We start from the raw sequence: 27,410 nt of genomic DNA, 5'->3' as shown, positions 1-27,410 counted from the left end.
TTCTTTCCTTCTTTCCTTCTTTCCTTCTTTCCTTCTTTCCTTCTTTCTTATATATATATTTCATTTTTCATTGCAATTAGCTTTATTTAATCTACATTATAAGGACCAATTTTTAATACAGAAAATGAAGAATGTGACAGGACAGCTTGGCAGCCAGATGTCCCCCTGCTCTCCACATGCTGGCAGGCAGGTTGTTTTTCTCTGGCTCTGAACTCAACAACATAAGGACTTTCTCACTTGCAACTAATTCCCTGCCTGCTGGGTCCCTGAAAAGATCTCCTTGTTTTCATAATACCTGACACATGGCTCATACCTGTTCCTCTGTTGATGTGGCAGCCTTGGACACCTGCTGACTCTCTCAGGTCTACCTATTCTTTTCTCCACTCCAAAATTTCCACCCAAGTAGAAGCGGGATGAGTTCTCTGTATGTGCACATTTGGGGAATACAGAGGCAGGGAATCTAGCAGTTTGGTCAGGATAGGAGTTTAGCATTGAGGTGTACGCAGTGATCTTAGAAATCAAGATTGAAAGTAATACACTACTAGCAGCTCCACAGTTGCTTTGTGGAGAGTCACAGACTATTGTTTCACTGATTCTGAGAGCAGAGAATGAAACTCGCCAGGTGACGGAGATAGCATTTCAGAAGGACATGTACTCCTTGGTGGAACAGGCTGCCAAATTCTTGCAGTGAGTGGCACAGGAAAAAGCTAGGCAAGTGAGTGTTCATGCACTTGGGCTACAAAGCTTTTCAAGGGGCAGTGAAGATGGTGAAGGACTCTGCTTGCTGGTTTCTTCTTTAAAAAGAAGAAACTACATATAATATTTCAAAGACATCTGTAAATGAATCGCATGAGCTGTAAAAATGGCAGGGGAAGCACTTCAAAACACATTTTAATTTTCTTTCATATCTCACGAAGGGAATGAAGCAGGTTGTGTTGCCCTAAGGACTGGAAATGCAGCTGGACTGTGGGATGTTCAGAACTGTGAAATAAAGGCAAAATTTCTCTGCAAAAAAATAGCTGAAAAAATGGCTCTTCCTCTTGCTCCTGAAAGAGTTTCTTATTCCAAATGTCCCTTGGGTTGGGGTACAAGCAATAGCACTACTTCGTGCTTCAGAGTAAGTACTACTTTTTCCAATAATCCTGCTCATGAGATAGAAGAATTCCAAATTCATAGAAAGTCTGAACTTCAGAGAATGGCACATTATTGTACAAATGTAGTAAGCTTTTACACAGACTACTCATGGAAATCACTGCAATGATCATTGTATCACTGCATCAATAGGGTTATTCAAGTATCATATTGTTTGACCAATGTTATATATGTTCTTTTTAATGGAATGTTTTCCCTATTTTTGTCATACATGGCAGTCAGCATATTTATTTTTAACACACTGTAAACATAATGTTCTACTCTAAAATTTATCTACAGCTATTTGTTAGAGAAAACAACCAAAAGAAAACATGGTTTGAAGCCCGAGATTTCTGCAGAGAAATAGGAGGAGACTTGGCTGCCATTAATAGTGAAGAAGAACAAAGAGTGATAGAAAACTTAATAATGTGAGTAAAATAAATATCTAATAATTGATATTTTGGTGTAACAATATATTGTACAGAAATAAATATGTTCTTGAGCTGCTCATGAGATAATTAGATGAAAATCTGTATCTGTTTACAGTCATAGCCATAAGAAAAAGAGCTGAGGAAAAAAAAAAATGCATAGGTACCATTTCCAAAGACATCTTTGGAGTTCCTAAAATTCATCAAAGTCCATAAATTATTAAAATTAAAAAATAAACAACAAACAAAACCAACATAAAAAAAAAATCAGTTGAATGCTTCTCCTTCAAACTCATTTGTAAGTTTATTCATTGAACAATTTTAAAAATAAATTTTCACTTCAAGTAAACCTAAACATTTAATTCTTCAAAGAACACAATAATTGCAGCATCAGTGAATAAAATCAATATGCTGTATATTCAACAAAGCCATTTGCAAAGTGGAAAATTTTAAGTGGTAAGCATTTATTTGCTAATGTGAGTTAGCTGACCAAAAGCATTTTTTTTTCTTTTAAAAATTTCAACTATAATTTACTTTTAGTAATTCAACAGTTTAGTCTTTAAATCCTCAAAAGCACTTATCCTACCTCACCATTACAGACCGAGTATTTATCAGCCAGTGCTTGTGGCTATTACATACATTTATACTCTTGGTTTCGAAGTTTTGACTACTCCTAAAAACCTTCAGTAAGTGTGAGCTATTGTCCCATGCAACTTGCAAAACTTAACACAGCTAATGTGTTCTTTTCTTCCATAATATATTTTTTCATATTCTAGAAAAAAAACTCCATCATCTCAGCCTTTCTGGATAGGTTTACAGAATTTGGATCCTGATGGTGGATACTCCTGGAGTGACAGATCCCCGGTGAGTGCTCAGACTTTCCAGTTTCTCTTCTGGCTTTTTCACTGTTGGAGTTGTTTACATTACTGGCACAGATGAAGGCTGTATAAGAATTCCCAGAAATGGCTGCCTTACCATTGGGTAACTCACGGTCATTATTCTTCATACTGGTTTGGAAAAGAAAAAGGCCAATAAACCCTGAGGTAAAACCATCAAAACAGTGTTAACATGGAGTACTAGTTACAGAGACAATTATCTAGGTGACAAATATATGAGAATGGTTTTATTTGTCTGTGGTGATATATTGCCATGTTCATTTCCCCTGCTTTTGATTTATAACCTCATTCAATTCCACACCACTGCGAAGAGGTTTCATGTGACTGCTGGAGTCTATTAAATGCTGTATAAGATGAGAGACTTTCTTTTTTTTCTTACAAAATGCTAAAAAATGTGGGCTATTGATTTAATAGCCCACATGGACTCATGTGAAGCCACATGAGGAAAGTAAGGAGTGGTTTGAAACGTTAGTGCTACCTCTTTTTCCTTCCAGAGTTCAGCTCTTTTACCTGTAAGATAAGAATAAAAATCAAAGCTGTGTTTCTATTGTAGGTGAATTATACGGAAAAACTTCCTTTTCATGAAACTGGATTTGAACATTGTGGAGTAATCCATGATGAGTCTTTCAGGTCATGGATTAACATGCACTGTGAATACAGTCATGACTGGATTTGTGAAATAAAAAAAGGTAGGCTATTTCATAGAATCATAGAATATCCCAAGTTGGAAGGGACCCAGAAGGATCATCGAGTCCAACTCCTGTTTTTTTACTCTAAGCTCACCTTAGAAAAAGAATTTAAATTGCACCATGCTGTATCAAAATAGGAAATTTTGCAAGTTGCATGCTTGTAGAAAATTCAGTTGTTTTCACAGAAATTTTACATACGGAAAAATAGACCAAAATATATCAATATTTTCAGAATACAATGCTTTTACTGATAACTATCAACTTTGTTTTAACATTAAATTGTATTTTTCCTGTATCTTTTACTTGGAGGGAATTTCCTTGTACTTGCAGATCTTATGTAGATATTATCATTTAAATCTTTTAACCAACCAGCAAGAGAATATTTTTATAAGGTGACATGATGGTTTTTTACCCAAGTGTATATGTCACATACTTCATTTAAAACAATTACAGATACAGCAATACAAAACTATGATGAACTCCTGTGGAAAAAAATATATATATATATATTACAAAGATTATATTTGTTTTATATTTGTGTAGCTCCTGGCCTTGCATGTTTAGATACATTGCTCCAGTGTCCCATTCAGTGTTATATTTGATTTTTCCATTTAAGTTATTTCTCAATGGTTCATGGGTTTTCAGTCAAATGTGATTCTCCACAAAGTATTGTCACAGAAAAAAAAAAAAAAAGTTTCACCAACTTATGAATAGTAAAACAAACAATAACAACAACAAAAAATGTTTTGAAGGATAAATTTGTTTAGTATTTGATTTTTTTGCTCAAATTTGACAGCATCTATACAGAATATTTTATTGTTGTGCAGGTTACACCAACACTGAAGTAAAGTATTTTTACTTGTTCGTTTTCCTTCAGAAACAAGAAAGTTTAGTCAACCTTCAAAAGGCACTTACCAAAAGTCTACCAAGACAGAGATGTAGGGCTGTAATACATCCTAAACATTCCTTCTTACTTTGAACCAAATATACTGAATAAATATATTCTGTATTGATAGAAATTTGAATGCCATTGAGATCATTTCCACTAATTGAACACTTAACACCGGATCAACATTTGGGAAACATTTTACATCTTCATTTTTTTCCCATTTTGTTACAGGGACACCCTTAAAGCCAGAACCTGTGGGCCCTTCTGCCAGTAAGCTGTTTTATTTCCTTGCATCCAAAGGGTGCTAACAACAGCAACTTTTGTAAGGACTGTGCAGAATACAGATACTCCTCTTCTGTGTTGCAGTGTATGAAGTCACAGAGGATGGATGGATTATAAAAGGGGTCAAACAGTATTTCTTTAGCACAGAAAGTAGCTCTATGGAAAAAGCCAGAACATTCTGCAGAAACAATCATGGAGATCTTGCTACTATTGGAGATAATAATCAAAGAAAATTTTTGTGGAAATATGTAAGGAGAAATTTAGTTATGTTTTACCATATATATCATATATGCATGATTGTTAAAAAATATATATTTAATATATAAAAAATATATTACTATATTTTATCAGCAGTAGATTTCAATGTTAAGTGAAAAAAAAACTTTTACACTACAGAACAGAGCTTCTCTTTAGGAAAATAAATAGAAAAGAATTTACCTTTTGTTTAGGTGGGCATATTTTTATATATTCTAATCTAAACAGAGTTTTGCTCATGACCAAATGTGTATAAGGAGCAATGAACAGGCAGATATTAACAAAACTGTCCTTTTGCCAGGATAGTTACTTCTCATCTGAATGCCATATTCTCAAGTGCAGTGTTATGTGCAGATTTAAGGCTTCTGCTAGGGTAGTTCTGATGGTTACATACCAAAGAAAGATTTATCCTTCTTCAGGTCAGGGACTGACTTGTGGAAGAATTTCATGAATTAATTTTGCTGTAAAACATATCAAAACCACCTATGTATTTCAAGAGATGATGCTGGTGGGCATGTGGTGGGCCATGTCAGGGACATGTTAACAATCAGGGTCATGTCAGGGACATGTTAACAAAGTAGTCCTACAACCTCCTGTCTGTGTCACGTAATTAGATGTTTTATTATGTGTGGGAAAGGATATGAAAGGAATAGAAGACAGACAGCTTGAGACACAGGAATTACATGGCTGCCTAAGTACAGGAAAATTTACACTTACTTACTGCTAAGTGCCAAATTATTTTATACTGTTTATTTATTTATTTTTTTCTCAAGTCTTCTGTGTGTCTTTCAAAATTGAAAGCACAAACTCACTTTGAAAGCTTTGATCATACCACAAGTACAGCAGCCAAAACTAGGGAATCAGCAGTAAAAGCAACAAAGCAGAAGTATGTGATTTATTATCTTTATTTCAACAGGAGTCCTCTCCAGTGACTAGGCATGATCGTTCATAAAACATGTATTCATCTGTTTGCTTCAATAGCACAAAATATACGCTTTTAAATATCAGAAAACGAAGTAAGAGAAAGCACTAACAAAAAGTACATTTTTGTATTTAGATCTTAAAAAATGGCAAATTGGAGTCATATCTCATAGGATTAATTCGGAATGCTGATCAGCAGTTTAGGTAGGTAATCAAGTTACATCATGATTCATAAAAAGCAGAGCAAAAGTTTTGTCCTGCCAGAGTTCCTTCTGCAAGGAACACCTGCAAGGGAGTTAAAAGCAGTTTTGGAGAGATGTATTGCATATTGAAATGTGTGCTCCCCCTTGGTTTAACTACTTTGTAAAATCACTGGTTTAAATGGAGTTTTTATAAGGAATGTCCATGCTACAAATACATAGATAAGATCTGTTAAAGATGAAGGTAATTTTGTTCTTGGACTTGGACTTAAATTCTTTCAATCCTAGTTTAAAATCAAATTACAGACTCAGCTGTAAATATTTTAAAATACATATTTTTAGCATATTAAAATAGTAAGTTTTTTTTTTTTTTTTTTTTTTTTTTTTTTTTTTTCCTCCTGAACTGCCTGTGAACATTGTCTGATCAACAGCTACTTTTTTTTCTCAGTTGGATGGATGGGAGCCCAGTGTACTATGCAGCTTGGGAAGCAGAGGAGCCCAACTTTGCCCTTCGTCAAGAAAATTGTGTAGTCTTAAATAAAAAAAGTGGTGAGTTACACAACTTTTAAAAATATATATTTTTTATAGGTATCATTCTTCCCCTGATTGCTAAGTATATTTTGTCAACTTTAATCCATTCTTTCCCAGTAGTCTGAGGGAAAATATATATAATAAAGTGTAGTCATTATAACTGAGGTTATTTCAGGGGCAACATTTACCATAAGAGATGATGTCGATGGGAATACAAGGATAAAATGGTCATTAATTTTTCAGCTGTATGAGCAGTATGTTCTATTCAAATAGAAAATGTTTATTTCAAAAAAAATAAAATAAAATCAGCAGGGAGTATTTAGCAAAGGGATAGAACATATAAGCAAGGACCTAACAGACATATGGAGTTTCACATTTAGTTGCTTTTTCACTTTGAAAGTGTTACTTTACACTAGCAGGTTTGAATATAACAAGGCTGTTTGTGGGTTCACCCAGAGTCGCCATGTCAGCCATATCTTATGGCTTCTACTCCTACAGTCACAGCAGGATCAAAGTCCTCCTGCAAGCACTGATGGAGGTAGAGTCTAGCTGAAGCACACAGTCTTACATTCCCAGGCAGAGTGCCTTCAATGCTACAAGCATGGAGGCCAGTTCAATTTTCCACAAATTTCTGTCTTTCAATCAATGTCTTATTATCTACATTTAAACTGATTTCAGGTTTGTGGAATGATGTCAATTGTGGTTTTTCAAATGGCTTTATCTGTGAGAGGCATCGGAGTTTTATAAATGCAACACTTGCTCCAGCAGTAACTTCACCTCCAGGAGGATGTCCTGAAGATTGGCTTTTATTTAAAAATCAGGTATTGTAACATGCATCTAAGTGGAATGATATTTGTCCTTGAGAAGATACCTAAAGCTACACAAGGGTCCTTTTGCCTCCCAAATATCTTTTGACAGTGATTATCCGAAGTCCCATTAAAAATTTAACCAACTACCTAATTCTTACAAAATTAAATCATAATTACAGATATTTTTTTTGAAGAGTATTAATCTGAGATACACTAGAAAACTGTTACATAGTATATACAAACAAACAAACAAACAAAAAAACTGAATTCAACTGAAAGCACCAACTGTAGTGTACAGTCAGTCATTTGAGCTGGGACAAATAAGAAATAGTGCCTGATTTTTCCAAACTAGCTTCAATGTAATCCTCTTCCCAAAAGGGACAAACTCTGATGAGCAAGGGTTCTATTTTCTAACATAAAGAATATTGTGTTGAAAGCACCCATATGCCAGTACAGTAAGGTTTTTTTTTTTTTTTTTTTTTTTTTTTTTAAGAAGCCATCATATATCTCCATTTATAAAAGAGCTAGTAAATGGGAAAGGTTGAATATACACATGAGAACACCATAGGCCAAAACTACTTTTCAGAAAGTTCCAAAGATTTCACATGGAATCCTGGGCTGGGCTTCTCCAGAACTGAGTCAGTTAACACATTAAGGTCTCATCAAGCTCCTACTGTGAACTATAGTTTATAAAATTTATAGTTTATAAACTTTATAAAGTTCTGTTTGAATTTTGTTGTGACATTCATAGTTCCTTTCAGAAAGATACGGAGTAAACTTAAAAATTATGAATGGTTTTGACTTTGTTACAGAGCTGAGACCTTGCTAGCTCTAGAAAATTCTCTTCTGCTCTGATGGGGCTAATTTCTACTTAAACTGGTATAATGCAAACCTGAATTCCTTTTGGTGTCACTCACTGATGGCCTAACTTATTTTTCCCTAGTGTTACAAATTCTTTGGTTCTTCCTATCAATATTGGGGTGTTGCAAATAGAGCTTGTATCAGCCTTGGAGGACACCTGGCTACTATAACAAATGAACAAGTACAAGGTATAGTACAATGACCCTTTAGGTAATAGCATTTATTCTGTAGACACTGATCATTTTCTGCAAAGAACATGGCAAAAAGAGACAGCATGTAAATATAAGTATTATATAATATACATACTTAACATGGGTTATATGGCGACAGCACAAAACATTTTTTTGAAGAACTAGAACTATCTATTTCATTCTAGTGATGCTAAAGGTTGCTTCTTCCCATTCCATGCAAACTGCTTTTCATTATTTGTAGGGTATTCATTACCACAAAATAAAAGATCCAGATGTGTAGTGCTTGTAGGGTTTGAAACAGAGAAAAAGAAAGGAACCCACAGTATGCTTTTTCCAGAAACAGAAAGGGATATTTTACTTTACTACACCTCTCTGAAATGACTGGCTAAATTCTGCAAATTAATTCAGCAGTACAGTGTCAAATGAGGTCACTTTTTCACCTTAACTGCATTTCTGGACTTCCATTTGCAGTTCTGTCAGTCAGTCAGCTCATCCTGAGGGTTGAAATAAGTGAACTCATTAGACAAAATGGTGGTCAGGCAGATTTTTTGTATCTTACATCTTTCTGATCTTTATAGTTCCAAATACTTTCACTCTTTGAGACTTTTCATGGGCAAAGGACTAGTATAATCTTGACATAATAAAATTTACACAAATTGGGTACATTTCTGTAATTAAAATGCATTTAAAAGAAGTTAACAAACAAAATACTTAAAGATTTGTTTATGAGCTAATGTCTTGACTGATGACATGACATGTTCACCCTTTTTCTATTTTTTTTCCAGCTTTTCTCACTTACCATTTGAAGGATGTTTTTTATGATCCCTGGATTGGCTTGAATGATATACTCAGTGAACTCAACTTTGTTTGGGCTGATGGAAGTACTGTCTCCTATACAAACTGGGCTTCAGGTTCTCCAAAACTTGTAGAACCCGTTTTGTTTGACAGCCTACATCCAGAAGATGGCCACAATCGGTTACAGGTAAATATCACTCAGAGTTTACCATGAAGTTAAATTTGGAGAGAAATATCACTTCAAGTAAACATCTCATGTTGCCTCAGACTTTGCCTCAGCCTTTTCTCCAAATTGTATGTTTATCTGTAAACCGGGATTAGGAATACAGTGTTTTAATGTTTGAGTCTATGAGCTAACTCAGAGCACAAGAGAATAAGATATTGCTGCAAGATTGCCAAAGAATTCGTAAGTATTCTGGGACAGAATGACAGATAGAGTTTTCTTTTCCAGAGTCATTTTCTTTGCATTTTGGAGAAAATGTAAATGTAGAATTCAAATTTTAGAAGTTAGCTTGTTAGAAACATTTTCACATGTTTGATAAGTTAAATCATGTTTGAAAAAGAAGAGCATGCAAGAGTTCATTTTTTTTTTTTTTTCTACTCCTTTCATATTTAAAATTGAAACTGAATTGTGAAGGGTTAATAGGTATCAACTATTTTGGGGTATCAACAACTTTCTAAAGCAATCAAAGCCTCTTCACTCCTACCGCTGAAATTAAACCTGATAATGTTGTGAACAAAATAGCTTTCTACATATTTGAACCACATTTATTTTCATACCTTCCTTTCAAAACTTACTTTTCACTTTCTGTGTCACTATTCTACTTGTTGTCCTTCATTTTGTTATTCACTCCTGCAGAGAAGTCAGAAATAATACATCTAGAGAACCAGCTAAATCTGCACCTCAGCCAATTCATTCTGCTTCTGCCCATTATGTTCTACTCAAAGGTGTTAGAAAGACAATAGGATAAAGCACAATACATTGACTCAACTTCACTACAGCTCTAATAATGCCCCTGGGAAACATCCAGGAAACACAAACACACACACACACAAACACAAACACACACACACACACACACACACAAACCAACCAACCAACCAAGCACCACCACCACCAGCAAATTATATCCTAATTCTCTTCTTCACCTTGAACATATTATCTCCTTCAGAGAATCCTCTTCTGAAAGAGCCTGGAACAGGCTCCCCAGGGAAGCAGTCATGGCACTAAGCTTGCTGGAGTTCAAGAAGTGTTTGGACATATGGTCTGATTTTAGGGTGATCCTGTGTAGAGCCAAGAGTTGCACTCTTTTTGTGTCCCTTCGAACTTAGGTTATTCTTTCATTCTATGATTTCCAAAGGAATTAAATATTATTGAAAAATGTTGCTCAAGCTTAAAAAGCAATTGTCCACCTTCTCCACTGTTTCATGATCGGCTTCTTTTCTTCTACCTAATCTTCTTCAGAGTAAGACCACAAAACCCACTAGATCAGGCATTGCTAAACTTTTTATATGGCAGTATAGCAGGCTGTTGCAGCTTGTAACTAATTTGAAGTTCCAGCTTCTAAAGCACTCAGCACCTGATCTGCTATAAATAAGAGATATTCTAAGAACTAAAGCTGATAACTCTCTCTGTCAAGGATCATCAGATACATCTGTAAAGAATAACCACTGTTTGGCTTTGCAAGCCAAATACAAATCATGGCCTCAATTTTTATTTTATTTTTTTCTTTTTTATTAAAAATATTAGAGCTGCTCATTGAGACAGAAAGTGTGACAAAGTTCTTGAAAATAACAACATCTTTCAAATATGTCTTCTTGAAAATTATCATATGAATAAGCTGGTTGAAAAGATTTTCAAGACACTATCAAGGTGGAGCTGGCCACCACAGAGGAGGCCAGAAAGGAGAGAAAAGGAAAAAAGAAGGGTGTTTCCAGAGCTGTAATAAAAAACCCACAATGTCAGAATCCAAAGGGAAAAAAAAAAAAAAAAAAAAAAAAGGAAAAAAAAAAAAAGATGAAACTTCACATGTTTAAAGTACTTTGTCTTATAACTTCTAATATCAATGTATGCTCATACTCCTCCCCTTTATCCAACAGTATGATTGTGTTGCTCTGAAGAGAGGTCCTCCTGATGATACAGGAAAATGGAGTGATGAGCCATGTTATAAATCCAGTGGGTATATATGCCAGAAGAATAGTGGTAAGTTCTGTATCACTAAACTTGGGATTTATATCACAAAGACTAAAATTACTTTTCTTATTTAACATGCTTTATGTTACAGTTTGTTTGTTTGTTTTTAGGTAAAATATCAATAAAACAAGATCCCCTCTTGCATCTCAGTGCTACTTAGCAATGTTGTGGAAAAGGGAATTTAGGAAACCAAATCAGAAGTTAGGAAAGCAAAATGCTCTTATTTTAAGTAGTATAATTAAATAGCTAAAAAACATAAACATAATTACACAATTTACTAATAATCTACAGATATGTAAGTGGTAAGTTTTACATTTATCAAAATAAATCTGACAGTCATTAAGATGCTAAGTCACAAAGAGTATTTTGAAAAAGCAGAGTAAGGTGGGCTATTTTTGACTCATGGTATGAAGTTACCTCTGCCAGGTAAAACCGAGAATTTACAACAGTATGAAGTTCCCATAAGCTGAAAATGTATTTCTTTCATCCAGAAAGCTCATTGCTGCTTTGAAGTTATCTGTTACTTATAAAGAATTAATGAGAAGATGTTCTATTCAAATTAGCAATTTTCTAATAGGTTCATAAATAATATTGTTATTCAGTTGCTCAAGTCAAATATATGTTCTACAGATACAACTGTTCTTGTGTTTTGTTTTTCTTTTCCTTTATTCCTCCAGACCCTAAACTCTTTAAGTCTTCAGCAACAGCGTTGGACTTTGCTTTTGACCATTCCAATGGCATTAGCTATTCTGTCACTCGTTCTAGAATGAATTGGGAGGAAGCACAAAAATCCTGCAATAACAATGTCTCAGAACTTGCCAGCATTTTAGATGCATATAGCCAGTCACTGATGTTCTTAATTGCACAGGAATATGGAGAGCCTCTGTGGATTGGTCTTAACAGCAACATGGTAAAAATGCATGTAATACAGATAGTCAAGCTGACATGGGGGCTGGTCTTACTGTATGTTTTCATCTTGAAACCTATAGGAATTTCTGCCACTATATTGCTGAAAGCAGTGTATCAGTGCCCATCTTCACTGGCATTCACCAAAAAGGATACATACAGTGGAGATTTTAACAAACTAAGAACTCTTTAAGTGCTTTAGCACAAGGAAATACTCCTGCAAGCCAGTATTTAATAATGCTTTGTATGGTTTGTAGTCATTTAGAGGGGTCTTGACGATAAATAGTGAGAACTCCAACATGATCAGTTTATTTTAATCTAAAAGATATACCAGGAACAACTTGCATAAGTACATCCTGCCCTCTTCTCATGTGTTTATTTACCTGAGTCATTAATGACATAATATCTCTGGTTGCATATGAGAGATCTGTGAAGGAATGCTTTTGATATGTGTATCTATGTTCACAAATAATTCTCCTAGAGTAGCATTATTTCTAGTCACAATAGAAAAATACAATTCTGGACAGAATCAAAGGCAAAAACTAATTAAGGAAATCTTTAGTCTATCTAACTGCACATATTAAGCAATGGTTATATTTTTTCATGATGTAATTGCTCACATGAAAAAATTAGAATATTATGGGGAAAAAAAAGAAAACAACAAACTTTTCCATCTTTGAAACGTATAGACCAGCTGTATGACAGGGGAGGTGAACATTTGGATGGTAGGTGTTTTCTTTTTTTTTTTTTTTTTTTTTTTTTTTTTTGACATGCTACACTCTTCCACATGAATCACAGTCACGATAACTACAACCAAAGCAATGGTGATCATCACTGCTTATTAAGAACACTTCCACCCACACCATCCAGGCCTTTTCATGGTGGTACCAACATGACAGTGGTAAATGGAACATAAAGCTAATTTATGCCTTTACTCATGTCCCCTTTTTATTCACTTCCATTTCCCTAAACTTGAAAAATTGTTCTGAAATGTTAGATACCTTTTGGAGGGAAGAAATAAAAGTTGTTTGTGTTCTTATTTGTGTATAACAGACACTGCACATCTTCCTGCAATTAGCGTTTACAAGCACAAAAAGGCGGCAATAGTAAGCATATGATTAAATACTGGTTACATGACAGTCCTCTGAGGATCTGGTGCAGTGGATATGTCACCATCTGCAACCTTGAAATTATGACACGGATTTTACTTCCAGACAAAGGGCACATATCAATGGACTGACAGATGGAGATTAGTTTACAGCAAGTGGTCCAGCGGAGAACCAAAACAGGCATTAGCGTGTGTCTACCTAGATACTGATGGAACCTGGAAGACAGCTTCATGCAGAGAAAAATTCTTTTCTGTCTGTAAAAAATCAGATGGTAAGCGATTTTATATGTTTTAACTACAGAGTGTGGAGGTTTATCAACTGTGCTAATATAATTAACTACTGCAAAAAAATATTTGTTTTGCACTAGTTTATAGGAAGACATAAGCAGCTAACTAACTAGATCTAAAAATTGTCTGGAATTCTTCCCAGAAGTAAATCAACCCATACTAATCATTACCGATTTTTTAAGAAAGCGAGGATTGAATACTCTATGACTTCTTAACTATTCAGTCTAGGAAAAGTCCTTCATGAAATTCCATATCCAGTTTAAGATACAGAAAAGTTTGAAAGTAGGGTTTTCAGATGACTTGGAAACAAGAATTATAAGGAAAGATTATAACTGGGTTTGTACAAAAGACTAAGTGAACCCAGATAATTAATTGTTGGGAATAATTAATTCAACCAGATAATCAATTTTAATTATTGAAAATGAGCCCTAAAGAAATGGAATTGAATTATTTCCTGTGTCTGATATGAGTAGGAAAAGGAGTGACAGACTTAAAAGAAACAGACAGGAAGGAAAGCCTTCAGATTTTAACAGTACAAAAACCTTTAACACAAGACAAAAATACACATAACACAAAATAAAAACAGATAGGGAGTCTCCATCACTAGAGGTTGTTAAGAACAGCCATCTGCTAGAAATAATGGTATTATATATCAACTTCTTGTCACCTGTTAGCAGAAGGATGAATTAAATAAACCTTTGAGGAACTTTAAAGTACAAACACCCAAAATTTCTGTGGATGTTAGTATAAATATGATTTCACAATTCATCTAAATATTCTTATGTTTTCTTCAATACTATGAAAGATCTTGAGCCATTAGAAACATTAAAATTACATGCCAAATTACATCCGAAGAAGCTGTAATTTGACAAAAATCATCAGAGTTGATATATAATATCTCTGTCTACTTCAATATTCTGGAAATCTAATTTGAGAGCTGACTGTTCCTTAATGGGGAAAGAAATAGACTATGGAAGACTCACAGGAAGAAAATGTAATTTGGCAGAACAATTAATCTTCATTCCATCTGCATTTATATTCTCATCCAAAATCTTCCTATTATATCAGTCAGTATGGAACTTATTCAGGATGCAGTTTAATGAAAATCCTGCAAGCCATGTGAAGTCGTATCAACACTTTCTTTCATAATCATAGTTTCTGTTATAAGGTTTTGATGCTGTCAAAAAATGAGATCAAAGCATCAAAAGCCATTTTAAAAATAGCAATTTTAACTAACTAGGCAATATTTATGCCAGAAAACCAAATGGATATTATATTGATTACTATCACTATAAAAATTATCATAAGAGAGAATCCATACTGCTTATAGACTAGTGCGTCTTCCTAATCACCTTGATTAATAAATATGAAGCAAAATATGTTCACAAACAAAGCCATACGAACCCAACATGCTTCATTTTTTTCTCTGATGACAAAATTAATGTAATCTTTTTAGTTTTGCCTTACTTGTATAATGAGAAAAACAAATCTTATAAAATTGTTGGATTCCATCTACCTGATCTCTTACCAGTAATGGCTCCAACTGAGCCCCCTCAGCTTCCTGGAAAATGCCCTGAATCAAAAGGACACAAATCTTGGGTACCTTTCCATGGTCACTGCTATTACTTTGAGGCCACCAGGAAAAAAAGCTGGTCTCAAGCTCATCAGGAATGCATCCGACTAGGTGAGTATTGTGTTTTAGAAAGACTGAAGATGCAGTGAAATAGATGAAATAATGGGTGACAGTGCTAAGTCTTAGATTACTTTAAAACTTCAAACAATGCTTTTAGCTTGCTTTTTTGAGAAAACTATTTATGCTGTCTCACAATAGGACTTAACTTTGTCAGATATAGAGGCATCTTTGATTTCTCAATTACCAGATTAAAAAAAAAAAAAAAAAAAAAGAGAGAGAGAGAGAGAAAGAAAATAAAAAGAAATCCCTACTATTTTTATGAGAATTGGTGATTGGGTAGAGAGAAACTTTTAATATCCCACAGAGGCAAAGACTGCAGTTAGCTTCCTTTCCCTAAACAAGAGGGAATCCACACTCAGCGTTAACTAGGATACAAACTAGGAAAGTTTTTCTTTTTAGTTCCAGGGCACAGTTTATTAATTGGATTTGACTGGCTGGACATCAAATGAGATAGAAGAGCCACTTGGCTTCTATGAACCAGTAAAACACATTCAGTTGTTCAGCTCCTTATCTGGAAGGGTCCCCACTGCTATCTGTGATCTGGGGAGAAGAGATGTAGATTAGAGGAGAGATGACACTTCACTCCACATCTCTGATTTCACTGTTTACTGAGAATTACTGTGAAACAGAATACATTTAAGTGTAAGAATAGGAAACATCCCATATATCAACACCGTATTTCTGAGTGATGCTCTTTTAATTGCAAGTACCCTGATAACCAGAATAAAATATCGTAGTTAGATGTTGGTCCATATTCTAGATTCCTATGCTTCTGCCTACACACTACCTGGGGCAGGCGAGGAAAGTGATTATTTTCCAATGACTACAACACAGCGTTGTGCTGTTAGGGTATATGACAAGTATAACTTAACTTCTGGATATCTTCACAATTCTAATAGCATGGTGCTGCTAAAATGCTGCCCAGCCACTGGCAGGTGACAGCTGTAGTGTGACAGCAGGATGCATGGTGCTGACAACTTTATATGTATCACTTTCAGCCTACCTGCAGTTTGTGGTGTGGTTGGACCTGTCCAAAAGTGTTGCAGGAGAGCAATTTGTCTTTTCTAAATTACTAAAGGCTAAACAAAACTTCCACTCTTCATACTGACTGGCATCAACACAGTTCAGAGTCCTGCTCAAAATACAATTATAGGGATACAATAACCATAAGAAGGCTATTGAACATTATGTGCAAGAATCAGTAATATCTTTTAAGAGTTTTTGACTTAAGCTGTAAGAAAATGAGACATTGTGATGTTTTTTGTTAATACTTTTCAGTTGCTGATTTGGTATCAGTAGGAGACTATACTGAAGCAAACTTTCTGGCAGACACCATTAAGATACTTCATGGGAAATCTCCGAACTTTTGGATAGGGCTAAAGAAAAATGACATAGGTAGTATCTTCAATATTTAATCCTATATTATCATTTCATATACAATGACTATGCATTATATTAAGAAAGCAAACTTGGGTATTTGAAAATATAAATATATATCAAATATATGTTTATTTCAAAGCATGTTTACATAGACTTAGAACTGTAACTGAAACATTTAATCTATTCATACTATAATTTTTTGTTTTCCCTATAAAAACCTGTTCTGCCTAAAATATTGTTTTATATGTATATGCTCATTTTAAACATCAGGACAATGGGTATGGACAAGGTCTGCAGTGGATTTTGTCAGCTGGCAAGTGGGAGAGCCTGTAAATGAAAGGTATAAAGACTGTGGAGAAATCTGTGCATTGACTGGGCACTGGAAAAGCAATGTCTGTTCTTTTAGAAAAGGATATATCTGTAAAAAAGCAAAAAGTAAGTAACATTTCTAATACACTGTGGCTATTAATGTCTCATAATAAATTTAAATTGTATATTGTAGAACATGTAAAAATGTAAAATATTATAGCTTTATGTTCAAAACCAATAAGCTACAATAGCAGCATTCAGTTGTCAAATACTGAGGAACAGGACACGAATACTTGCCTCAGGAACAGCTGGATATCCCATGTGGCTTCTGACTGCCTCCTCACAAGGATGCAGCTCCTGCAAGTCCTACAAAATCACCATCAGCCACATGCTACTCTCATGCGTACTTCAGGTATCTATGTTTAGCCAAAAGAATGGAGGGAGACCACTCATTTTTAATAAAAAGACAATTTTCCTTAGAATTTTCCATTAATTATCATGCAGTCTAAGTTCAAAAGCAGCAAGTTTTGTTTCGTTTCAACTGAATATATTCTCAGAAAAATCTTGTTCTGATGAGTGCAACGAAAACTCTGTCCAATAATAAATGCTGGATTTGGCTCTTACTTTCATTACTACGGTTTGAACTGATGATTAGAGGACTATGATAAAATACCTTCTTGTGGCTCTTAGCATGTGACATCAGTGTGGTAGAATCATGCTTAATAAAATGCTAATAATATATTGATACCAAAATGATACCTGCAAGAAAATTCAAGGGTTTGATTACCTAAGGAGACTAAATGTGAAAGTATTCGAGAACATGAACATTTTGTTTGGTAAACTACATATTTCTGTTCATCTTTCCCTTACTTGATACATTTAGGAAGTACAATTGAAATCCGAACCAAATCCACAAGGAGTGATTCCAACAGAAGAAGCTAAACTCACAGATCCTTTTGAGCTCATGTATCATGAGGAACTTTACATTTCTAACTTATAACACCTCCATTCAGGAAATGTTTCCTGTTCCAGAAAACACCTAAAAATTAATAGAGATCCTACATGCAGTTTCTTGGAAACAAACATATTTGAAAACACTTTTGGAAGTAACAGAACACTGACTATAATTTAATTTCTTGTTGGGTATCTTGACTGAGGAGGTCAGATGCTCTTAGAAGAAATAGCAGAGCATTGTATTAGAGGTTACACATGCTTAGCTCCATTGCTCTGGGAGAGCAGGTGGATTTAGGAGGAATTCTCAGGAGCATCCAGACTTTGGAATTCTAAATTGCCTCATTTTTCTAAAGCATTCAGAATAAACATTTTCTTTTCCTTCCAAAAGCTCCTGACAAGACAGAGATGTCACCAGAAAACACAGGTAAGTAGACTTCATTTTAAGTAGAACTAAGGAGAAACTCAAATATAAAAATAAAATAATTATATAGTTTCTAAATATTGTTTTTGAGAGTATTTAAAAATAAAAAAGTTCACAAAGTTCATCTGTATCTCGGGACAGGAAATATAAGAGATTCTGAATTAAATTGTTTTATGATTAGACTTGTTTAATTATATTTTATTCAGTTTTGTTGGTAACAACTTGTTGAAGGGAAATTCTACATGCCTATTGCATTCTTCTGACTTTTAGTTAAAGAAATCTATTTTATTTTGTTTTGCTAAATTCAGAAATCTCTTAAAATCAAAGGTGTTGATTCCATTTCATCCACTTACAGGAGAGAAAACGGAGAAAGCACTTTCCACTGGCATTATATGGCTGCTTGTTGTACTAGCCCTTTCTATAGTTGTAGCTGGAATTATAGTTTATTTCTACTTGAGGAAGAAAAGACAAAAACAACTATATATTTTAACCAGACTGAGTGGATCAGAAGCAACTGTGGATATCCAAGGAAAAGATGCACATACCAACATGTAGTCGGACAAAATACCCATATGTCCCAACTAACGAAAAGCATTCTGTCCAACTGTCAGTGGAATCTTAGGCCTGCTTTGCATTTTCCTCCCCAAATAATAGTCTTCTCCCATCACAGATATAAAATTCATGGATTTATTTAAATACACACATATGTACATTCCCTACAAAGCGCCCTCCAAAGTGTTAAAATTTCTGCTGTTTCTTTACAGGGGAGTACAAATACATTTTTCATGTAAATGAGTATGGCTAAAAAGCTGGCTCCAGAGGTGTCAGGGCAAAACTCTGACTGATGTTTAATATATGAAATTGCTTCCTTTAACTCATTTCTCCTTTTTGTATACAGAGGAAATAATTACTCATATCTTTACATGACTTTTTCCTGCTGTATTGCTTAGGATATGATGAAAAACTGCTTATTTCAGACTTGCAGCTTCACAGTTTATGACACTAATTTTTCATTCATGTTTTTACATGAATTACCACTATAATATCTGCCTTGATAAATTCAATATTACTTTGTTACCAGGAAATAAATATATATATGGAAAATAATAGAAAAGGCTCCTGTATTCCTAATTGTAGTCTGAATTTTGAGAACAATTATGTCATTTTCTACAGTCTTGCATTTTTGCAGTTTTCTGTAAATATAAGCATTTTTTCCAGCAGGTTCAAATTAATAATAAAAATACAACATGAGATTATTCTATCTGTTGGTATTATTTTAGTAATGATGCTTGCAGTATGCAATGGAGATGCATCTTTTTAAATCTAAGCATGTATAACAAATGGCTATCTTATACTGCATTAATAAAATAGAATTAGAAATAAAATCACTTGTGTATTTCTTGAAACTAAAATCTTCCATTTTTGTTGTAATATCATTTGATAATGTGCTCTACAAAATTCAGAGTTTCTTCAACTGTACACAATAGCGGCATTTTCCTCAGGGCAGATTATTATATCATATTTTAAGACATGCAACATCTCTGCTGAGATATGGGAACACCTTGCTCCAAGCTTTGGGGGACAACTGACACTAGCAGCCTCAGCAAAGAAGTGTCTGGAGGAAGAGGGCTAGAGCACAAGAGCTTCTACCAAGAATATATAAGGGGAAACAGATGCTCTTCTAGGCCCATCTGTAAGAGCTGTTGTCAGGTTTTCTTATGCTTAAAGTCTCTGACTGACAAAAAGATGATGCATTTAAGGCTCTCTTTTAAAGAAAATAAGTTGTAGGTGTGGAATAGTTTTATTACACCAGGACATATGTGCCTATGTCTGATTGGCTTGAGAACACATTTTATTACCTCTACTATTTACCTTTCCTCTAGATAGCCAGTAAACAATAAAGTCCCCTAAGTAAAAATATTATTGTTAGCAACTTAGAATGGAAGTAGCTCCATCAGGAATACTTCCTTGATTTGTTTTATCATGAATAGTCTTAAAACATGGGGCACCCCTGCTAACTTATGTTCTCAGCTTTCATTTTTTCCCCCTGCACTCCTTTGCTGGCTGGACACGCCTTACTCTATAGCTACGTCTGAGTTTGTAAAGGGGTCTTTTCAATCACAGATATTGAAGGACTTCTCAGGACTGTATTCTTCCCTTTCCGGTATGTCTGCATGACATTACTTAACCAAGAGACATGATAAAAAAACTGCCACCACAACCACCAGAGCTATAGGTTACTTAAAGTAAAGATAAAAATGCAGTAAATAAAAAGTAAATTTTACAATTAAAGCCCTTTGAAAAACTTTGTAAAACTCTGAGATAAAAACCCTTAAAAAAAAATAATATCAGACTCCCTAAATTACTACAGCAAATCTCATAATACCAACTCACTGCTGTTCTCAGAAGGAAATAGGAAATAGCTCAGAGAACTTCGAATAAAACTGGAATGAGAAAAACACCACCTGCTTCCCATTTAGATGACTGAAAATTAAATTGTTTCCTGGTATGTGCTACAGCAATCTGGGAATACAGTTACACTTGCCTTTTTGGGTGAGCAAATAGAGAAAGTGCTTTTCCTGTTCTGTACTTTAAAACAATATAGGCTGCTGGGTCTTACAGTATATATGTCCATCTCAATGAGCCCCATAATTTAAATTATCTTTCTCAAAAGAAAGAAAGTGTTTTTTAAGAAATGTATTATACATTTATACATTATACAATAGGGCTCTATTTTTATTTTATATTTTTAAAGTTATTTGCCAGTTTTATGGTCTGTACCTGTGAAAATTAGGAGCTCATAGTAGTGGTGTTCTGGTGATCAAATTCAGCACAGCCTGGGAGCTTCAGGGAAGGAGCCTGGCTGGTATTACCACCACGTGGGAAGAAAGAAGAGCTTGGTAGACATGCTGCTCTGCTTATGCCAGCTATCTGTGTATTCACATGAATATTGTTTGATATAGATTTTAATACATTTTTATGTACACATATTTAGTAGTTCAGTTCAGCATCATGTCTGAACAAGAAATGGACAGGATCATGGGGCTAGGCATAATGTATGTTGCTGATACCTCTGCAAGAAACCAAGAAACTGCAAAGGCTGATCCCTGACTTACAGAAAAGGGAAAGACAGAAAGCATCCTGGTGAGAACAGCAGTGAAAACAGGGCAGAGTGAGCCAGTGCAGCAGTGCCCATACCTCCATAAGGGACTGAGAGGAAGGCCAAAGCACTGCCCCAGACCTGCTCATGTGAAGCAGGCACTGTCATTGTTTCCCGTTTCTTGCAGTGTGGGACGGCATCATTATAGCAAAGAAAAAAGGTCATTCAATCAAATGAGACAAGCCATTGACAGAGATCTTTGTGCCCAAGCCCTTGGACTCCTCTATACTCATCTTTAAGTCTGGTTATTGGAGATGAATGTTGTATTGGCCATGTACCTCATCCAGGGCTCAGACACAGAAGGGGGCTGGGTTGCACAGGGCAGAGGAGACCCTTACCCCTTTCAATGCTTTATCCTACTGCTTGTGTGCAAGTCAGATGTCTGCATGTTTCTTGTCGAAAAGACCTGTATACTTAAAAACTCTGTCAGTTCAGATCTTGGGATAAGAAAAATACCGCTTTTTACAAATGTCTCGGTTAAATTAGTTTCAGAGTGGGGAACATAAGACACTTCGCCACTGCTGTTAAATATAAGCATTTATACTGCTACGTGTGAATGTGTATTTGTGTATGATTGCTTACCTTATTTTTATAAACAAATAATGCTTGACTTTTCCCACTAGTTTCTGAAGCATACATAACCTCCTCTGCAACTAGATTGTGATCATTTTATGACAGGAAAATATCATTCAACAATGGAAATACAGAACTCTTAGTCTTCTTGCAGACAAAGGAGATGTTTTATTTTGTAACTGTGGCTGCAGAAAAGCTGAAATTGTATGGTATTCAAAATATCAGAGCAAAAACAGGGGTGTGTATAGAATTACAGCTCATTTGTTGTCTCAAAATTACAATGGCAGAGTTCTGAGAATTAATATTTTCAGTTTTCTGTGCTAGTTTGGCTTTGCATCTGTTGGAACATTTTCATGTATCTAAGACTGCTGCTGCACATAGACTAAACTGTTGACACAATGGAAAAATTTTGTACAGACAATTGGAGTGGCACTGCTGGACATGGCAGGTTTTAGAACATGAAGGAAAGAGTTGTGTCAAGTCATGAACACTGATGATGAAAGGCATGATATGCTACTGTAAATACAGGAAAAAGAATAGTGACAGGATGTATCCAGAAAGAGCAGCATGTAGTCTCAATATGCCTCAGCCTTTTATGACATTACAGTGCTCTTAAGTTCTGAAGTTGGGATCAAATTGACATACAACTGTTACAATGTTGTCAGTACAACTTACCACAGGTGACCAAAAAAAATATATCCCAGTATGCTAATGCTTGCAGAATAAATAGCAGTTACAGAATTATTATTATTATTTTCACTGCACAACAATTAAAAATGTTTAGGGTTTTTACAGACTGATATCCCTTCACAATTGTTATTGCAAATTTTAAATAAGACTTTTTAACAACTCCCCTTGTTCTCTACTCCTCTACTTAGACATTTTTTTATCGGGAGGAAAAATTAGCTTGTCAAGACTTTATATGGTATTAAATACGATCACAAATTTCCTTTCCGGGAAATCAGGAGGTTATCTGAGATATGCTGCAGCTGCTGCTGTTCAACTGCATTCCTAACTGCTTTAATATAAGAGAAAAACATGCCCACAAAAGAAAAGCAGAGAAGATGAAAGACGAAAAATGTTACTGCATATAATCACCGTAGCTACTCCAGGAGCTGACAAATCTCCAATACCATTCAGCAGTTTAAACTTTTGCTTCTACTTCCCTTACAGCAATGCTTCAGAGATGCTGTCTTGATTCACTTAAGTAGATTCTTTTTAAACAGATGGATCATTTCAATACTAGGAAACAGAAGAAGCATGATGGAGAAGAAAAAAGAATCATAGGGAAAGAGATGACAATAAGGACAGTAATTTCACTTTCCTGGTTGCTCAGCTGAGGCCAGCAGAGACAGTTATGTTCGTGAGTTGCAAGAGAAAGACAGGCAGTACCAGTAGCATCACAGTGAATCATGAGCTGTTGGAGACAGTAAATACAGTGCCCAGGATGATCAAATTCAGCTTTCTCTCCCTCTGCCCTTCTGGTATCCGTCTATCAGCAGACCACAAAAGGAGTGATGAAACAATTCATCTTATTTTTCCAATCAATTATATATGCACTAGTTTAAATTAATTATTTTATATTCTGCTACCTGTTTGTTTATAATAGCCTTCAGAAGGTATCAGTGAGCCCACTTTTATTTCTGCTGACCTTTATAAACTTCTAATATGTAACAGGCTGAATCACTCCTGGGCCATGTGGTTTACTTTATGAATAATATCAATTTGTACCATGCATATTCATTCATTACAATTATATAAATATTTTCAGCCTTTTGCTTATTTGCTTATGTTTGCATTTTAAACAGAATGTAAACAGAAGCAAAGTGTACCTTTTTTTTTTTTTTTCTTTTTTCTTTTTTTTTTTCCTACTTATATATTTTAAAGCTTTAGACTTGGGCAAAGTATGAAGACTTAATCCAAGTAAATTGGTTATTAAGACAGTCTTGTAATCTTTACAACATACTTGCAAATAAACCTAGCGTATCCTAAGAAAAAACAGGCAAATATGTTTTGTGGAAATGGTTTTAGGCCAGCAACAACTGACACAAAAAGAAAAATTCTGGACTCATTTTCACATAATCTTTCCTAAAAAAACTAAACCAATTATTTCAATTGTAGCTACTACAGATATATTCAAATGGTGTAACTTCTTGTTGGTGTTTTTTACCTTTATTTCTTTAAGACATATTAGAGCAAACACAAAACAGTATTTAAATATGCATAACAGTTTCCACTGTTATGATAAATTCATTATACAATATGAGTTAGCTGATTGCCTGTGTAGATTTAATAACCTATGTACATCCACGGTGCCAATCAATGATTTTGAAGTTTAAACAGATGAAAGATTCACATATATTTGAACTGAGTAATGACAATGCTATGACACATCCAATGACACTGTGAAGAATCATTGTGGACAAACAAAATCCAGGGAGAGTGTGATTAAAATAGGGGTATTAAAAAGGAATTTTTATTGTTGTTATTTTGTGTGTTTTATTAATTCTTGTCCCAAAGCTCATGGCCTATGGTTTGGGATGAAAAAGATACAAGAACACTGAATGACTACTGGTGAATACAGTGACTATCTCTTTTGTCAGGGTTTTTAAGGAAGCATTTTCAAAAAGACAGCATGGTGGATTCTAAGACTAGTGCAGGAATGTGGTGTTGGAGATACTGCACATATAGATGACATGAGAAGAAACAAATACCTCAGAATCCAGCTCTTAACTGATATATTATGCAATGGCTGGCGTGGCCTATCCTAATATTTATTTATTTATTTAATTTTATTATCTCTAATTTTAATTCATGAAAGAACTCCAGGATACTCCACAAAACAACTATTAAAATCAGTCTCAATAGGCGCCCACCTGCCTTTGTATTCTCATGAATACTCTCTTTGTATTCTCTTTGTATTCTCCAGCTCAATGCCAGGATGGGTGAGAAATCAATGAAGTGTGCTTGCCCACAGTCCCATACAGTCTTTTTATTCAAAGTTTCCCTGAGCTGATGTGTACAATATACCAGTGAACCCTTGATAAGTTTAAGTTGTGCTGAGTATCAGAAATGAGGGCTGTGATGCTCCTATGAGAAATGCATATAGCTGAGGAAAACGGTTTACAAAAGTCCAGTCCAGTCTAACCCCAAGTGCAGCTCCTAAAAGTTCCCTCTCCTTTGTATCAACTGACATAAAACAACTGCACCCATAAAACAACTATATTCTGCTTCTATGACCCCCATCCGTTTCCTGAAATCTCCATGGACTTATGCTAAACTAGATTCAAAGATCGGTACTTTTGGTCAACAGGTTGATAAACCTCACAAAGCAACGGTGCCCAGAAGTGGAGGGAGACTTCCAAAATCCTCCACCTGCACCTCACTCCTCCCCGTCGGGCACGGCCCCTTCTCATGAGGAGCAACTGCCCGCTGCCCTACACCTGGTTAAGGTGCCTGCACCGGAGCAGCTCGCCCCCCCGCCCGGCCTTTGTGGGTATCTGTTTTTTTTCAGATCGGCGGTGGGGTGCATGGGATGAGATGGCGGCGATGAGCGCAGAGCAGCGGGAGGCAGAAAGAAGGGAGTGGGTCAAGACCCACTGGGCCCGCCGCAGGGCCGCGCCACCGGCTTCCCGCCCAACATGGCGGCGGGCGCCAGGAGCGCCATGTTCCGCGGCAGCCGGCGGCGACATCTAGCGAGCGAGCGGCAGGTTGCGGCCGGGGGGGAGCTGCAGGTTGGGTTCTGTCAGGTTCACCTATAGTGAACGCTGACGGAAGCTCGGGAGCCATCGATGACATCTGTGACATGACAGCGGACTTTCATCCCTGCTGGGCAGTGAATTACCGCAGCTGGAGTTGTCCAGGTTTTACTGCCACAGACAGGCAGGCTGCGCTGTCAGACACAGGGTCTGCGTAGAGCAAACTAGGTACGACCCTGAGCATCACTGAGAGGCAAATAAACGAACTGTTATGGAGATGATGAGAGGGAATTGATTCTGATTTCAAAATTAACTTTTTAGCTGGAGAGTGAGATAATGTGCTGGCCATTTTTTTCCAGTTGGAGTACTCTTACTAGCCTAAACAATTGTGTAGGATTTTATATATTTATTTGTTTTCACATAGCTCTTATGCTTAACCTTTAAATTAAGCAAACAGTAAAATGTTAATAATTTTCTTGTTTTTCTTTCTTTTTTTTTTCTCCCCCTTGCAAGTCTTGTGGGACCTTCACTTTAATGTTCCAGGTAGCCACTTGTGCATTATGTGATGAATCAAAAGTCTTTTTCTCAGCTTCTCCTTAAGTGATAAAGTGTTTTTAGCTCTCAGAAGCATTCTAGAGAACAGTTAATTGCTTTTAAATCTTAAAACTGAAAAGTCTACAAAAATGCAAAGTGCATTAACTTATTAGTGACACAGAACTGACAGGAATTCTTCTGGCTCAATTTCAGAAACTTATTTACACACCAAACTTGGCCCACTGGGGAATACTTAATGGCCACTTTTATTTCCAACTTTCTTCTTATTTCTTACTGTTAGGATGAAGATATCTCACTTCATCGCCAGTCTTTCAGTAATTGTTCTTTATTGTCTTTCAGTAAATGCCCATTTTGGTGTTTTCATATTTTTTTCCAGTCTTTCATTAGGCACATTAGTTTCTTTGCAGATTTTTCAGAAGAGTGAAATGGGATTGCATTTAGAGGCACTGTGATGTTGGCACATCAGAGATCATCAGTACTTCTGTCCCTTTTTTTTTTTTTTTTCTATTTTTGTTGCCTTTTCATCTGCTCTCTAAAATGTTAGAGACTGCAACAGATTGAGAGACTTCAGACACAGAAAGCAGGAATAATGGAAAACTCCAGTTGCCTGCAAATAGACTTGTACTTATCCTATTGGCAAACGTGCAGACAGCAGGTATATAAGATTTAATAAATTACTGCTTTTTGGAGTAAAAACGCACAACAGAAGCTTAATCCCAGGAACACAAAACCTTGTCAGGATAAGGAAGGAAGGTCACAGTAATACAGATCACATCAGAAAAAAAAAGAACCTTGAAGCTGCTCTTTGCTCTAGTACACAATCTATTCCTAAAAAAATCTTGTGCCAGAGGAAAGAATGTGACAAATACCTCATCAGTCTGTGTTTCCTGAGCACTATAAAATAGATAATCTAACTTTCTCCAAGGTAAACTGACTTTCTCTGAGGTAAATAAGAAAATTAGGAAAAACATATGATAGTTTATAGAAGAATAATTTTTTTTCTTTTTTTTTTTTTTTTTTTTTTTTTTTTTCCTTGATATTAGAAAATCATACCTCACAACTCTGCTAGAATCATAAGGACTGGTACACATGTGGAGGAGATCATAGGTCATGCACTATTGCAGCTCACCTGGAAGAAAGAGTTAATGGGGACGTTTAGCAATGACTCAAAATTATTCATATTTGTCAAAATTAGACCTTGACTGTTAAGACCTGCAGACGATTTATCCTCTGATAAGATGGAAGCTAAAAGCACTGCTATGAAAATCAAAATAACGTATGTGAGGGAAAAAT

The 27,410-nt window shown here is 35.5% G+C and overlaps 1 protein-coding gene across 4 annotated transcripts in view; it reads left to right on the top strand.

Annotated features, from left to right (window-relative positions):
• The window catches only part of LOC118161494 (macrophage mannose receptor 1-like), a 33,423-nt gene extending 14,199 nt beyond the window's left edge, over positions 1-19,224 (top strand). For 3 of the 4 annotated variants that reach the window (XM_035316925.1, XM_035316923.1, XM_035316926.1), the window contains 19 exons: positions 918-1,117; positions 1,432-1,559; positions 2,336-2,423; positions 3,009-3,144; positions 4,265-4,303; positions 4,400-4,563; positions 5,628-5,695; positions 6,140-6,240; positions 6,901-7,043; positions 7,975-8,080; positions 8,869-9,065; positions 10,979-11,081; positions 11,750-11,982; positions 13,193-13,358; positions 14,906-15,058; positions 16,346-16,462; positions 16,718-16,882; positions 18,099-18,134; positions 18,487-19,224. In XM_035316925.1, coding sequence (XP_035172816.1) covers positions 918-1,117; positions 1,432-1,559; positions 2,336-2,423; positions 3,009-3,144; positions 4,265-4,303; positions 4,400-4,563; positions 5,628-5,695; positions 6,140-6,240; positions 6,901-7,043; positions 7,975-8,080; positions 8,869-9,065; positions 10,979-11,081; positions 11,750-11,982; positions 13,193-13,358; positions 14,906-15,058; positions 16,346-16,462; positions 16,718-16,882; positions 18,099-18,134; positions 18,487-18,686 — 2,543 coding nt within the window. In that variant the 3' untranslated portion in view covers positions 18,687-19,224. The remainder of the gene's footprint in view (positions 1-917; positions 1,118-1,431; positions 1,560-2,335; positions 2,424-3,008; positions 3,145-4,264; positions 4,304-4,399; positions 4,564-5,627; positions 5,696-6,139; positions 6,241-6,900; positions 7,044-7,974; positions 8,081-8,868; positions 9,066-10,978; positions 11,082-11,749; positions 11,983-13,192; positions 13,359-14,905; positions 15,059-16,345; positions 16,463-16,717; positions 16,883-18,098; positions 18,135-18,486) is intronic. The other variant, XM_035316924.1, reaches the window with a different exon arrangement.
• Positions 19,225-27,410: the final 8,186 nt, after the last annotated feature.

Source organism: Oxyura jamaicensis, chromosome 2 (assembly GCF_011077185.1).
Source record: "Oxyura jamaicensis isolate SHBP4307 breed ruddy duck chromosome 2, BPBGC_Ojam_1.0, whole genome shotgun sequence".
In the NCBI taxonomy this organism is placed as follows: Eukaryota; Metazoa; Chordata; class Aves; order Anseriformes; family Anatidae; genus Oxyura; species Oxyura jamaicensis.
The sequence above is the reverse complement of the archived record's forward strand: the minus strand, read 5'-3'. Positions and strand labels throughout refer to the sequence as shown.